This window comes from Amblyomma mixtum, chromosome 1, assembly GCF_055824585.1.
Source record: "Amblyomma mixtum isolate Tamu chromosome 1, ASM5582458v1, whole genome shotgun sequence".
In the NCBI taxonomy this organism is placed as follows: domain Eukaryota; kingdom Metazoa; phylum Arthropoda; class Arachnida; order Ixodida; family Ixodidae; genus Amblyomma; species Amblyomma mixtum.
In genome coordinates, this window is record NC_143012.1 from 265,696,150 (window position 1) to 265,711,839 (window position 15,690).

Consider the following 15,690-nt stretch of genomic DNA (forward strand, 5'->3'; position numbering starts at 1 on the left):
TTTTCCGAATGCAGACCGTCGAGAGCGAGCAGAGGCTGCGTTACACTCGCGCAACCAGCGCCACAACGAGAGTGTACGCATGTACTACGAGGACATGACTCGCCTTTTTAAGCGCGCGGATCCCAACATGACAGAAGACAAGAAGCTTCGCCACCTCATGCGGGGTGTCAAGCAAGAGCTCTTCGCAGGACTCGTGCGCAGCCCACCAAGCACTGTGGCAGAGTTCCTCACCGAGGCGGCAACTATGGAGAAGACGCTGGAACAGCGAGCCCGCCAGTACAATCGCGACGTCAACACCTTCGGGCCTGATCCCATCTCCATGCCTCCCGGTATCGACGCGGCCTTTCTACGCGAGCTGGTCCGATCCGTCGTCAGAGAGGAACTGCAGGCCTTCCGTACGCCGTCCGAGACGCCATCTTTCACGCCACTGAGCGAAGTCATCCGGGACGAGGTGCGCCTGGCAGCACAACAGCACCAGATTTCCGAGGTTCCTCGCCAGCCTGATGCAAGGCCCACGTATGCGTCCGTCCTGCGCCAGGCCCCTGGGTACGACGTCACTGCCGCGACTCCAGCAGTGCTCTCGTCGAGCTCCCCTCGTGGTGACGCTCCGCCAGCCTATCAGCGGCCGCGAAAGAGTGAAGTGTGGCGTGCCCCGGATCGTCGGCCCCTCTGCTATCACTGTGGCGAGGCGGGTCACCTCTACAGGGCGTGCCCATACCGCCGCGTCGGCCTGCGTGGTTTCGCGCCGGACGACCCGTGCCCTCAGAACGGGGAACGACCGCAGGAGATAGCATTCCATCTGTCGTCGCGCCAGAACCACATCACGTCAGGCCACCAGGAGGCTCGATCACCGTCGCCGCGACGCTACCGTTCTCCAAGCCCCCGTCAAGCCGCAGGCTACTCCGGACGCCGTTCTCCCAGTCCACGCCGGGAAAACTGATTCCAGCGGCCTCTGGAGGCAAGGCCGCTGATGCCGGGACTTGTGAAGATCCTCCTGCGCCACTACCACGCGACGATGTTTCTCCGGGAGCGAGTAGCGACAGCATCCGACGCGCTACCTCCGATTTGTGCGTCAAAATTGACGGAATCGACGTGACCGCTTTTCTGGATACTGGTGCCGACTATTCTGTCATGTGCCTGGCCCTTGCCGTACAACTGAAGAAAGTATTGACGGGGTGGTCGGGGCCTAGCATTCGCACTGCTGGGGGTCACCTGATTATCCCTGCCGGCAGGTGCACAGCTCGTGTCGATATCCGTGGTTTTGTGTACGTCGGCGAGTTTATAGTCCTCCGTGAGTGTTCGAGGGACTTGATCCTCGGTCTTGACTTTCTCCACACGAACGGTGCTGTCATTGACCTCCACGAATCACGGGTCACGTTCTCGACGAAACGGGCCGTGGCACGCACTGACACAGACGATTCACGCTTCACTGCTCTGCGACTTGTTGACGACGACGTAATGGTGCCACCCCGGTCCAGTGTGCTAGTTCTCGTGAGGAATGATTTATTCCACGACTACGAAGGTGTCGCTGATAGCCACGTACCCCTGCTGCTCGAGAAAGGAGTAGCCATTGCTCGCGGGCTCGTCCAACTACAAGACGGTTGTGCTAGTGTGCTCCTTACAAATTTTGCCAACGAGTTGCAGCACCTCGCCAAGGGCACGGCTGTCGCCTTCCTGCATGACTTCGCTGTGGTGCCTCAAGTGTGCGCCCTGGAGACAAGCCCTGAAGACCAGGCCCCACCATGCCCTGTCCTTCCGTCCGTCAGAATCAATCCCGATTTGGCGCCTGAGCAGACGGCTCTTCTCTCGGCGCTTCTAACCGACTTCGCGGGTTGTTTTGCCACAAGCTCCAGGGTCGGTCGTACGCCTGTCGCAAAGCATCGCATTATCACCGACGAGACTACACCACCCGTATGCCAGCGCCCATACCGCGTTTCTTCGACGGAACGCGAAGCCATTAAAAGGCAAGTGGACGAAATGCTCGCCGACGATGTCATTCAACCGTCGACAAGTCCATGGGCGTCACCGGTAGTCCTCGTGAAAAAGAAAGACAACACCCTGAGATTTTGTGTCGATTACCGCAAACTGAACAACGTGACGAAAAAGGACGTTTACCCGCTCCCCAGGATTGATGATGCACTCGACAGACTACGTGATGCCAGGTTCTTTTCCTCCTTGGATCTCAAAAGCGGCTACTGGCAGATAGAGGTGGACGAGCGAGACCGCGAGAAAACTGCTTTTGGGACGCCTGATGGTCTATACGAATTTAAGGTGCTCCCGTTTGGACTATGCTCAGCGCCGGCCACTTTCCAACGCATGATGGACACTGTCTTGTCTGGGCTCAAGTGGCAGACGTGCCTCGTATACCTGGACGATGTCGTCATTTTCTCGCCCACCTTCGAGCAACACTTGGAGCGGCTGCGCACAGTGCTCCGGGCGCTCCAATGTGCGCAACTTACGATCAAGCCCGAGAAATGCTATTTCGGTTTTGAGGAGCTTCGTTTCCTCGGCCATGTTGTCAGCGCGCGCGGTGTTCTCCCAGATCCCGACAAGACCGCTGCTGTCTCCAGTTTCCCGCGTCCCACTGACAAAAAGACCCTTCGACGTTTTTTGGGACTGTGCTCTTACTATCGACGATTCGTCCAAGATTTTTCCAAAATAGCTGAACCCTTAACAGCGCTGACCAGAGACGACACACCCTTCTTGTGGGGAAGCGACCAAGAGGATGCTTTCGTGGAGCTCCGCCACCGCCTGCAACGTCCACCGATACTCGCCCATTTCGATGACGCCGCAGCAACTGACATACACACTGATGCTAGCAACGTAGGCCTGGGGGCGGTCCTGGTACAGTGGCAGGATGGCGCCGAACGAGTCATCGCATACGCAAGCCGTACACTTTCGCGCTCGGAATGCAACTATTCAACGACTGAGAAAGAATGTCTTGCGGTAGTCTGGGCCATCAGTAAGTTCCGCCCATACCTATACGGAAGACCATTTCGCGTTGTCAGTGATCACCACTCGTTATGCTGGCTGGCCAGCCTCAAAGATCCATCTGGGCGGTTGGCGAGGTGGAGCCTCCGTTTGCAGGAGTACGACGTAACGGTCGTGTACAAGTCGGGGCGGAAGCACCAAGATGCGGATTGTTCATCACGCGCGCCAGTGGACCTTGCTTCCCCGGAAATCACTGAAGACTTCTCTTTCCTTGGTGCTGTTAGCGCAACCGATATGGCGCAGCTTCAAAGGGAAGACCCAGAGTTAGCGCCGCTCATCGCGTACCTGGAAGGCTGCGACGGTCCCCGCATTCCTCGTGTTTTTCTTCGTGGACTCAAATCCTTCACTCTGCAGAACGGCGTCCTCTACAAGCGCAACTTTGAGAGCAACACTGCAACATTTCTGCTCGTAGTCCCGTCCGAATTGCGACCTGATATCTTGAGCGCTTGCCACGACGAACCATCTGCCGGCCACCTGGGGGTCAGTCGTACCTTAGCGAGGATTCGGCAGAGGTACTACTGGCCAAGATTACTTCCATCAGTGCGGACATACGTCAAAACCTGTCGCGACTGCCAGCGCCGTAAGTCTCCTCCCTTCAAACCCGCAGGATTTCTTCATCCCATAGCGCCTCCGAAGACGCCTTTCCAACAAGTGGGAATGGACCTACTCGGCCCTTTCCCGAAGTCATGCACTGGAAAACGTTGGATTGCTGTCGCGACGGATTATTTGACGCGATACGCTGAGACAACGGCGCTTGCAAACGGAACTGCTGTCGAAGTGGCTACGTTTTTTGTACACAACATCGTGCTGCGTCATGGCGCTCCTGCGGTTATAATTACTGACCGTGGAGCTGCTTTCACAGCCCGCTTGACTCAGGCAGTCCTAGATCTGACCCACACCAGCCATAGGCGTACAACAGCATACCACCCACAGACAAATGGTTTGGTAGAGCGCCTTAACAGAACCCTGGCCGACATGCTCTCCATGTATGTGGATGTGGAGCATAAAACATGGGACCAAATTCTCCCATACGTAACGTTCGCTTACAATACGGCCCTGCAAGAGACAACGCGGCTCACGCCCTTCCAGCTTGTCTTCGGTCGTCCAGTTGTTACTTCTTTGGATGCCATGTTGCCCGTCGACCCTCAGTGTGACCTAGAGCCAGATCTTGACGTCGCCACTTTCGTTCAGCGGGCTGAAGAAGCACGTCAACTGGCCAGGCAGCGAATACACCGTCAACAGCACGCCGACGCTGACCGCTACAATCTCGGACGGCGATTTGTTACGTACGAACCAGGCGACCACGTGTGGGTTTGGACACCAGTTCGTCGCCGTGGGTTGTCCGAAAAATTACTGCGCCGATACTTCGGACCTTACCGAGTTCTCCGCCGCATTAGCGACGTGACGTACGAAGTTTCACCGGCAACCCCAGGCCGCCCTTCGCGCAGACCACCGCGTCCGGATGTTGTGCACGTCGTTCGTATGAAGCCGTACCACGACCGTCCTGCTGATTGTACTTGACGCTGAGTGCCGCCGGTTGTGTGTCGTGATAGCTGTGTCTCACTTTCCGTGTCTAACCCATTTTCCCCTCTGTGAAAGCGGCCCGCATCGAGGCGATGCTGCAGGGGAGGGAGCAATGATACAGCTCAGAAGTGGACGAAGAAGAAGTGCTTCGCCATCTCGCGCTCAGAAGTGGACGAAGAAGAGGTGCTTCGCCATCTCGCTTGTGACGAGGGAGAAGAAGTGGTTCGTCTTTTTGCTGGTGACCGCTCGGCAGACTGGAGCAGTTCTTGTGTCTCTGTGTGCTGTGTAATATTCGTGACAATATCGCGCGGGCCCATTTGGTGTGCATGGATACTGATACGACACGCCGCTTCCAAGGCCCGCAACCGAATCAGCTTGTTACTGCTACAGCCTCTCTTTCAATTTGGAAACACACGTGCACTGTATTTAGCAGTTTTGGTAATTGCTAATGTTATAGAGGCCACGAGAAACTTTTTTTTAAATCTCTGTTCAGCGTACTCCAACTTGAACACGCAGTTCTGGATGTAATCAATGGCATATTCTTCGATTCTAGGCTCCTCAAAATGTCAGTGCTGTTGATGATAGAAGACAGTTCGCAGAATTCAAATCGATCGAGTGGTCCTGGCACCAATGAAGCTCAGAGTTATTAGCGGCTGTCTTTGTGTCGTCTTCTTTTGTCCGTCGTTTTGTTTCGCGCTGTTCCCTCCCACGATGTCAATTCAGCCTCTGAAAGACTGTGCCATGCTGTTGTTTTTCTGTACTGTTTTGTGTAATAAGTGTTTGTGTGTAGGGCAGTGCAATTGCAAGGCATACGCGGTGTTCCCCGCGCGCGCACATGACTATAATTATCTGCGAAAGATAAATAGTGACGCAGAAAATAATTGCACGTTCTGTGTAAATAAAACACACAAATACTTTTAAAAATCGTTTTAGTGATCGATAAATGCATCGGGATAGATTGCATATGCGACATCCAGTGGGATTTTATCCTACTGAGTAAAGCGGCAAATTAATACACCAGTTAGTTCGCTCTAAAAAGGGCTGAAACCTAAAGGGGCGGTCCAGTTTCAGAAAAACCTAATAGATTATCTTAACATGAGAGCCATTGAACGACAGTTCTGAGTGATAAGGCACGCTATAAATAAGTTATAGTAGTCATCGTCCTTCGATGGACGTTAAAAATAGTAGTGCTTTCATTACTGTAGTATTCGATGTTAATGAATGATACCTTAAAACGAAGCGGACAGTTTTGCTTTTAATAGACTATACATTGACTGGTGCAGGTTTCATGTTCGTGAAATATATTCTTCTTTGATGCGCAGTAAGACGGCGTGAGCTAAAAGTTTGGCGACGAAATAGTTGAACGTAAAATCAGTGTTATAAACCAAACCGCTTTTGATGCCTTACTAATATGTGTTGGTGCCCTTTTAGATTAGAAGATAGGTGGATGGCTAGGTACTTGAAGCTGGACACAGTTTCTCTTGTAACGTAATTAAATGAGAATGAATTCGCGGTTAGATGGAATGAATGTCAGTGTCTTTATGTAGATACATTATTTTCCACTTTCTCTTCTTGCATTATGCAGATAGTTTCTTGAACTGCGATTACAAGGAATGAGTAACTAAAGAGAATGTGATATCCCCTGAATAACGCACTCATCTCACAATAATTTGGTACAAGCAACGTGCTTAGGCTTATGATATTGGTGTACATGAAAAACATAATTTGGGCCCAATGCTGAACCTGGGAGTATGCCTGATATAAATTATGCTCAAGCTCAATGGCAGTCGTAGACGCGAACTGGTTCGTAAGGGCACTTTTGAAAGTTCGAAATTCAGCTTAAATCGCAGTCATTCAGGCTGAGGATGGTAAGCTTTAATATAAACAAATGGTTATCAGGACCCCCATAGAGGGCCTCTGAAAAATCAATATGGCATTAGTAACTTAGAATCACGGATGACGAAACGAAGATTCCTTGTATACTGGAATAATTCTATTTCACAGGAAGCAGACTGCCGAAAACTATGCTGGTTAAAGAAAAAGTAATTTATTAGATATTTCACAACTGGCGTTTCATCATATCACAAATATCGCGTGATTCATGCGCCGAGTGAACTCAAGGATGATAAATGACTGAATTTGGATCTTCGGTGCTGATAATAATGTCATCCATGACTTAACACAATAAAGACGTCAAATTGTATCGGATCTCAATCTGTGTGTACGGAACAAAAATATGCGTTAAATTCTGCTCCTTCCTCTGCAGATGAGGTTTTGGTCCTTAATTATTGAATAAGAATGACGAATGCATTTGGCTGACTACTTTTCAAAGCTTTCTCTTACTGTTTTAGCACGCTTTTTGGGTGATTAATGTCAAGTATTCCACTGAAAGTTTGTGTTTTACAGAGCCATGTCTGTTTCTGGCAGTGTTTCATATCACCGTCATATGACGGTAGTTTTGATTTCGAATGCAGCCGTTGCAGCCGTTAGCGCAACGCTTGATTTAAGAGAACTGGTGTTCTGAGTAGATGAGGTGATGTAAATTTTGAGATTGCGTCTTTCTTTAAGCTAATTGATCTCTAGTGCTAAAACATGCATCAATTTTTGTCTAGCACGTAAGAATCGCACCGAGAATGTTAACGATTCACTGAGTAGTAACTCGCATAATAAGCAATTCTTCTTATGGGGCGTTCAGGAGTTTCCATCTTTATGAAATGTTGGCATGACTACGAACATACTGCCAGACGGGGTCGCACTTATTTGTAAAGGCGCCAAAAACCACACGCACGCACACACGAGCACTCACACGCGCGCACACACACGCGCGCACGCGTGCACACACACACACACACACACACACACACACACACACACACACACACACACACACACACACACACACACACACACACACACACACACACACACACACACACACACACACACACGCGCGCGCGCGCGCACGCACGCGCACGCACACGCACGCACACACACACGCACGCACGCACGCGCACGCACACACACACACACACACGCACGCACGCACGCACGCGCACGCACACGCACACACACACACACACACACACACACACACACACACACACACACACACACACACACACACACACACACACACACACACACACACACACACAAGACAAGACAAGACAAGAGAACGGGACAGAGCGCTCACTCCCGTTCTCTTGTCTTGTGTGTGTGTTGTTTTTGGCGCCTTCACTTTACAATGACTTACCAACTAGCCCAGCAAGAAGTTCGAACTTATTTGTTTTTGCTTTTGGTTTCAGCTCGAAGCCTAGTATAAAGTAGCCTCCTCAGGAAGATTTACTGCTTAGCTCAAATAAAGCGAGGACGGTAGACCAAGAGTTCCCTGAAATTTGTATTTTCTTTGCGCTGTCCTCGAGGCTGTATTTCGCCAATCAATTCCCGGGGAGTTAAAATTTCTGCAAATATTATCGTTCACATTAGGCAGCAGTTTTTTCTCCTAACCTTGATAAACTCAACAGCTGAAACGAGTGGACGATAAAGGAAAGCTTGCGCGCATTACATCACCGGTTGGTACTCGGCGGCAATGGGAATCGAACCCCGCGCCTACTGCATACCATTGATAAGTTTGTTAGGACTTTTCTGCGATAATTTAAGGAACAGATTCATACACCAGGTATTTTGGGAAAGCCCGCCACTAATTTTTAAAATAGATTTTTCTGGTAAATAGCCGCTTTTTGCGGCATAGTAATACCATTGTTGGCGGACACCAGTAAACAGCCGAATCATGGTAACTCGTGAAGTTATTAACTAAATTCTAACAGTTAACTTTTTAACTGTTTCGATAGGCGCCCAATTGATTGCAATTAGAGATTTGTAACCGGACGTTAGTGACAGTGTTTCCTTTTTATGAATTTTCAAAACGTGATTATTCTTGCCGCTGTGGCCCAAGAAATTGGAGCCATATTTCACGCCATTTGAAAACCACGCGCTTGCAAAGAGCGCAAAGCGATGTCCATCAAAGGGCGTCACCACGTGGCGCATGTACCACGTGGCAATATCTGTTCCGTCTGTGCTGCGGCTCTTCCCGCTCCTCACTACTTCGGTGCTCGTGTGTGAGCGTGGCAGACAGTGTCACGTGACACGTGCGTCACAGACTGACGCCACTTGATGGGCGTAGCTGTGCGCTCTTTGAAGCCGCTCCGTTTTCGAATGGCTCGGAAAATGGCCCATATTTGTTTCGCCATAGCGGCGAGGGTAATCGCGGTTTCGAGGCTCTAAAAACTGGTAGGAAATGGGTAGAATGGGTATTACTAATGACAGGCAACAGACCTCTAATTACAACCAGTCGTCTATCGGTAATAGTTAAAAAGTTGACTTTTAGAATTCAGTTAATCATTCTACTAGTTCACATGACTCGCCTGTTTTCTGATGTCTGCCTAAGCTGGTATTACTATGCCCGCAAAAAGTGGCTCTTTGATCAAAAAAACCTGCTTTTAAAACCCACTGACGAGCATCTCTGGCGTACCTGGTATGCTTGTATACCTGTACCAGCTTAAATACAAAAATTAACTTTTTTGCATTCTTTATCGTATATGATACGGCCGGCATTACACAGTCAACGCGCAAAAATGGCCCTCACTTGTTTGACAGGTTATGAAATTTTGATAAAATAATTGAAAAATGATTCATTTCGATGGTCTTGCCTGAGCGTTTCCTCCCTGGTATATCGCTAGTACGGACCTCGCGCCTGGATAGAAGGACGACCTCATCACTCAATTTGCTTGAAAGGTTTCGATGAGTTACGAGGTCTCGACAGAAATCCCGCATGGAGTACAAAAATTGCGGGGACACTTTGGCAGCTAAAGTGTTGAGAGGCGAAAGCCGAGGACACTATGCCATGACGACTTCCGGTGTATGTGGCGTCACGCCGTTCCCGTGGCTATATCGACGTCCGCGCTATTTCGACGCAATTTCGACATTTTTGCCTCTAATTAATTAATTAATCTACAGTCATCAAACTTGGATTCTAGGTTTATTTTTTCCTCTTCTATCTGAAGCAACCGTTCGTATTCTCCTAACTTTTTTAGTTCCCGAGTTAACACGAGTTAAACGCTGGCAAATGTATGACGCCATCTGCTAACGGACGATAGTATGAGCCATTAAAGGCTTTCGCCTTGAAAGTCCGGTTTAATAAATGCAGTTAAGTCGACGGGTGTAAATGTTGCTGGTCTCACCTCTTCCGGTCGTCTCAGCGCTGACTGTTTCACTGGGCGCGCCTCTTCCTGCTGAGTTGAAGGCAGTGATGGTGATCTGGTAGTGATTTCCGCATATCAGGTTTGTCAGCAGGTGCTTGCTCAGCTTGGAGTTGACCTGCGTCTCTTGCCACTCGCCGTACTCGCTCTTGTAGTGGATGACGTACCCTGAAACATGCCGGCGCGGCGCTCAGCTCAACCATTCTGAAGCACTGCGCCAAGCAAAAGACGCAAAGTTGTAGTCACGGGCTGGCGTGACTATCACAAAATACTACTCGTAGCTCGACAGCCACCTCTTAGGTGTGGCTGAAGCCTTAATTTATCACAATCACCTTGATAACTGCTACTATCCACCATCACCACCATCACCATCATCATCATCAACACTGCCACAACCACAAATATTAGTCTCTCTCCCCCCCATCAAAAACAACAAGTTAAGAAAGGTCCCCTCTTGTGCTGATTTGCACCCGACCGCTGCAGGTCGGGAACTAGTCGCGCCCGCTTGATAATTGCTAATGTGTTCCACTAAACGTTTCGTGTGCTCTGCAGCCGCCAGGCATCCTTCCAACCTTTACATATCTGCCCTGTTTCTTTAGGACAACAACTTATCTATTATGCGTAACGCATGTCCAACCCAAGAAAACTTCTATCACTTGATGTTAGCTAGAATATCATCAGTCGGCATTAGTTATTTGATCTTCGTCTATCTAGCTTTGCACTCATAGGGTATTTCATTATTTTTTTTCCAATTTTCGTTGCGCGGTCTTCCATTTCTTGTCAAACCTTCTCGCTAGCCTCAAAGTTCTACTTACATATGTCAACGTTGGAAGAAGGTTCAGCATACACTGCAACAATGTTAGGTTTGCGTTCTTAAAGAAGGTTCTTTTTTTGAGACCATTAGTGCACTGCATTATATCTTTCACTTCGACATACGGTGAAAATTAAAACGGAAATTTGGGACTAGTTGGAAATCATTCACAACCATATTTGCTAGCGCTTGTTTCGACGCGAGGACAGAGTAACACATACGCTAGCGTCTGTCTTGTGCGTATGTGTTACTCTGTCTTCGTGTCAAGCGCTAGCAAATATGACTGCGGGCGAAAATTACTTTCCGCATGGTCGCTTGACACGACTGGACTGTTCACGAAAGATTGCTGCGACACCGGCAATCCATTCTGCAATTTTGTAGGCTGGCCGGGAGGATGCAAGCGCATTATCTGGAAAGTTCGAATTTGTGTTTACACAGAACGGGACCGACAACCTGTGGCATTCTGATCTCGACGGCAGCTCAGTGTGTCTTTCAGCACCGCTATTGCCTGTAGTTGCTTTGCTTCTTTCGTGAGCACACCTGCGCACAATTCTGAATACCGCGGCAACCTGCCTTTAACAGTCGTAACTACATCCCAGTTATCTTTCTGGAAATGTCAGTAAACAGCTTTTATGCCAGTTGTGTTCAGAGCTATTCTTATACTACGGCTGATGTCTCCCTCATATTGTGGTCCACTGTGATCAGTTAGCAGAGATGGGTGTAGTACCTAGTTCGTATTTACTGACATTAGCGTGACATCTTTTGTCAACTGTTGTTTCCTCGTACGAGTGCGAAATAATAATGTTATTCTTAATGATTTTTGAACAAGGCATTATAATTTTCTTGAGTTAGAGGTTGCTGCTTCATACCGAGGAGATTAGCAGTACTATACGCTGTATACTTTGCCTCCTGAGGTACACAGGTATTCAACCATTTAGTGTAACTTATTACAACGATTACTGTTAATATGCTTATTTATATATAAGCGCAGGCTGGCGGTCAGAAATAGGATTGCAAGAATAATTATAGGAAAAAGAATGCAATGCTGCAACACAAAATAAATAGGCGTCCTTTAACATCCTAGTTAGGGACATAAGAAGTTTAGCCTGGGAATTACTTATTTTAGCAACCAACTGTGCAGTGTTAGCGTTACTAAGACTATTCTGGCGATTCAGAGAAGCGCAGTCGGCCCTGTATGTGACATCAGTATATAGACAACAGAATGAACGAAGCCTGCTGAGCTGAGTGGATGGAGCAATTATTTTTTTATTCCAGCGCTTGGAACAGTTAGACGGCTGCATCCGCGAGCCAGAGACTTTCCCCGTGCCATTGTGACCAACTGCCATGCACGACGATGCGTTGAGCAGTGAGATGAAATTCCAAACGCACAAATAAGGTACAACATAAAACCTACGCTTCAAGCAAGTGTTAGACCGAGGAAACTGTTTCTACAGAATCGAAAGCTGGACAAGTTGGAGAATGTTCATGAAGTTTTTGATGCAAGGGAACTACAGCCGACAAATAAACGCCACACAGTAAAGAAGACAGGCGCAAACTTTACAAAGACGCAGGAAGACGCAGACGTATCGTTTGCGATCTTCGTGCGTCTTTGTAAAATTTGCGCTCATAAAAACGTTATGAAGCTGCTCATTACATTCAGGAGCGTGTCTTGGATGCTTACAAAGCGCTACTTTTAGTAAAGCTGACCTGTAATCGGCGCTTCACTTGCTTCTGAAAACTTCCATTCCAGCTCCAACGTGGAGGACGACTTTGAAGTGACGAACAGTTGGGGTGCCGGTGGAGGATCTGCGGAAATATTAAGAACGGTATAGAACTGGTAGTGCACTGATAGCTTAATGCAGTTCAAAAATGAAGGCGAAAAAACCTGGTAAAGCATTTGTTTTACACGCGAGAAACCTTTTCGTGACGGTAAAAAAAGCGCTTGGCGCGAGTGGAGAACTCACGTCTACTCTATGCAATATTAGTGTGGGGCACTAGGACGAAAGGAAATTATGATAGGTTGCTGGTGCTGCAAAAACGCGTTCTACGTATTTTTGAAAATTATAAAGGCAGAATAAGTGACTTACCAACCCAGCCACTATTCTTAAGACACGATATGTTACCGGCCAATAAAGTATACTACTCTAAGCTGATGCAATTAATCCACAAAGAAAAGCTTTACACTAAACTTTCAGGTAGGTCGCCACACTACAGCTTTTGAACTTATACACATACAACTAAAAGAATTAGAACTAATTATGGTAAACAGGATATTGATTATCAAGTAATAAATATACTTAACCGCCATGGACGCTACATTGATTTTACGCTAGCATGTAAGTCATTCAAATCAACTTATAAAGAATTTTTACAGATCACTGAAGATAATTTATACATATAGGTACCCGTGAGGCGTATGCAAACCTTTGGTTTCTGTAAATTTGCCCCGGTTTTCTGTCAGTGTCATCCATCACAAACGCTAATTCATGTCTTCACTAAAATGTGTTGTCGCGAAACCTAAGTTTTTGTGTTGTTTCACCGCGGAAGTTTGTTTAACCTATAACCATCATTCTGTGTTTATATGTATTTTATATTCTTCTGTCATTATGTATACCGTTTCAACAGGAGGAAAACCTGTATATGTATTGAAGCTGCCCACTGCGAATTTCAGACGGGAGACGAGGCCTTGTCAGGCTCCATGCCTTTTGCCTGGTCTTCCACTTTCAGTTGAAAGAAAATAAAGTGTTTCATATCATATCATAACTATTGCTAGCGCTTCCACTGTGAGCGCGACATAAGCTGCTGATACAACAAACGCACTCACAGTAACTTAATCAGAACAAAAATGGAAGAAATGTGGTGTACTGCTGACTACTACTGTACTAAATATGAGGAAAATTTAAAACTCCATTGCCTGAAATCGCTAGAAGCAAACGCACACCGTTACACAAATTGCCTGGCAAATAATTTGTGGTGGTGTATTCAGAACGCACAGCCTACGCCGCACAGACCACACTTTCAGGTGATGTAAAGGCAAGTGCTAGCACGCTTAGTGAAGCACACAAGTGGTTGGCCTCCGCTACCACCTCGTCACTCTGTCTTTCTGGCCTTCGCAAGGTCGGCAAGATGCGTTAGAAATTAGAGAATTTCTTGAGATTTTGCTGAATGCGACAGGATCACCTGACCACACAATCGACGCGTTCTGAAACTTTAGCATGCAGATTTTTTTCCCTAAGACTGTTAGCAATTTAAAAAAAAAATAATCTTTTTGAGTTAGAAGGCCGCTCTCTTCGACATAACACTGTCACCAGGGGTATGCAACAGAATACAGCTAAGACTTGTTAACAAGCGTGCTGGTTAATTAATAATGAATAGTGTCCCGTACTCTTTTCGCAACTCCCGATTGGGAGCGGCGAACGGGCAGAGAGAACATGACAGGGGCCCCACTGCGTGACGCATACTCGTTTGCGTGGCTAGAGCTCTCTCCAGAGGCGTGGTTTCGGTTTCGGCCGTGTACTGCCCCAAAAATCCTTCGGCTGCAGCGACGGTGAAAACGGAATTTTCTAAAACCTAGAAACTGATATGTGTATTACGGTGGACTAAAAACAACTCAATAAATGAGGGCTTTAAGTGTGTTTGTTAAAAAGTTAACTACTCATTATTAGCTTGCTGGTTAAAAAGTCAACTGTATTTTGTTGCATACACCGCTGACAGTGTTTTTCCGAAGTGAACGCTGTTGTAACTAAAAGAGCCTATCTTTAGAAATTGCTAACTGTCCGTGAAGCACCCTGTATAATAACTCGAACACTGTTCTGCCCCTTCTGTGCAAACAGTGTTGTGCCAAGGATGGCGCTGCACTTTTGAACGTCGTCTCAATTTCAAAGCGAAATGCGTCGAAATATATGCAAGAGCGTCATAGAAGCTTCACGTTTATGGCTTTCATACCCTCCCGCCTCTACACTCACCGAATTCGAGTGTCTGAACCGTCGCCTCCTCAGACAGTGGGCCTGCACCCTTGTTGTTGAAGGCCTGCACCACCACTGCGTACTGGGTGTGCCTTCGCAGACCGCGAATCTCGTACTCGTTCTCTTTCTTTTCGGCACTCGCGCCGTCATAGCCATCGTCCAGCTTCACTGTCTGGAACTGGAACGTTTCGCGCGTGTTGATGGGCCTGTAGCCCACGTGGAAGCCCTTCAGTTTGCCGTGGTAGGTGGCCTGCAGTGGCGGCTGAAAGGGAAAGGCCAAGAAGAAAAGAATACCTCGTTTCACTTAATGTTGTTATGTCTGTGAACAATGTTGTTCTGCGGCGACGGTCGTGCACTGCGTGACATCTCTAAAGTTCCCAATTGGCGTTTACAATCCGAGATGGAAGGACAGAAAGCTGAAGAGTGGAAAGAAGGACGAGAGTTGCAAAAGTCGAACGCGAAGAACGTACACAGTGCCTCAGATTGGTGCGCAACCACGAGAGCCTCTGAAAGCGAAGATGTGCATGCTATCAAAACCTACTGATTAAGTGGCAAAATACTTGGAAGGAAATCAAAGAAGAACCCTAACGTAGTTGACTGCCGAATTTAGACTTTCCGTAGCAAGTGTTGTACATGAGGTACGCCTTAGAGGAAAGTCCACCATCCGGATTTTTTTTTTTGGCCACATGGAGTTCTTTAACGGGCCAGCATTGCACCTCCCTCAGCACCCGATTGTTCTTGCGTTTGGCTTATGTCTAAATGTGGTCACTGGGGCCGATATCAAGCCCTTGACCTTACTCTCCGCAGCTGAGCGCCCAGCGTCCCCTGACCCTTCGTGATGGGTAGGCCCCAATTCAAGGGGCAGAAAGCAGTACGAAGACGTGCGTTCGCTTTTAAGTAAGGTGCTGATAGCGTCTTTTGTGCTGACGAGCGGAGACAAAAAGCACACGCCTCCACGTGTAGACAATTATACACAGCCATGTTCGACATTCTCGGACAAAAATTTTGAATTTTAGAAAATTGTCAGGTAGTGTTATGGAACTATTCAAAGTATTGGTTCATTCTTCTAACACAATATTTACTTAACAATATTTCCATCGCTCACATCGAGCAGTTAAGACTGCCATAAAAAAAAAACCAA

At 47.8% G+C, this 15,690-nt stretch overlaps 1 protein-coding gene across 1 annotated transcript in view; it reads right to left on the reverse strand.

Annotated features, from left to right (window-relative positions):
- The window catches only part of LOC149371618 (cell adhesion molecule Dscam1-like), a 437,517-nt gene that overhangs the window by 11,615 nt on the left and 410,212 nt on the right, over positions 1 to 15,690 (reverse strand). The window contains exons 17-19 of the mRNA XM_089565876.1: positions 14,550 to 14,811; positions 12,292 to 12,390; positions 9,756 to 9,941 (exon numbers count right to left, since the gene is read on the reverse strand). Of these exons, the coding sequence (XP_089422002.1) occupies positions 9,756 to 9,941; positions 12,292 to 12,390; positions 14,550 to 14,811 (547 nt within the window). The remainder of the gene's footprint in view (positions 1 to 9,755; positions 9,942 to 12,291; positions 12,391 to 14,549; positions 14,812 to 15,690) is intronic.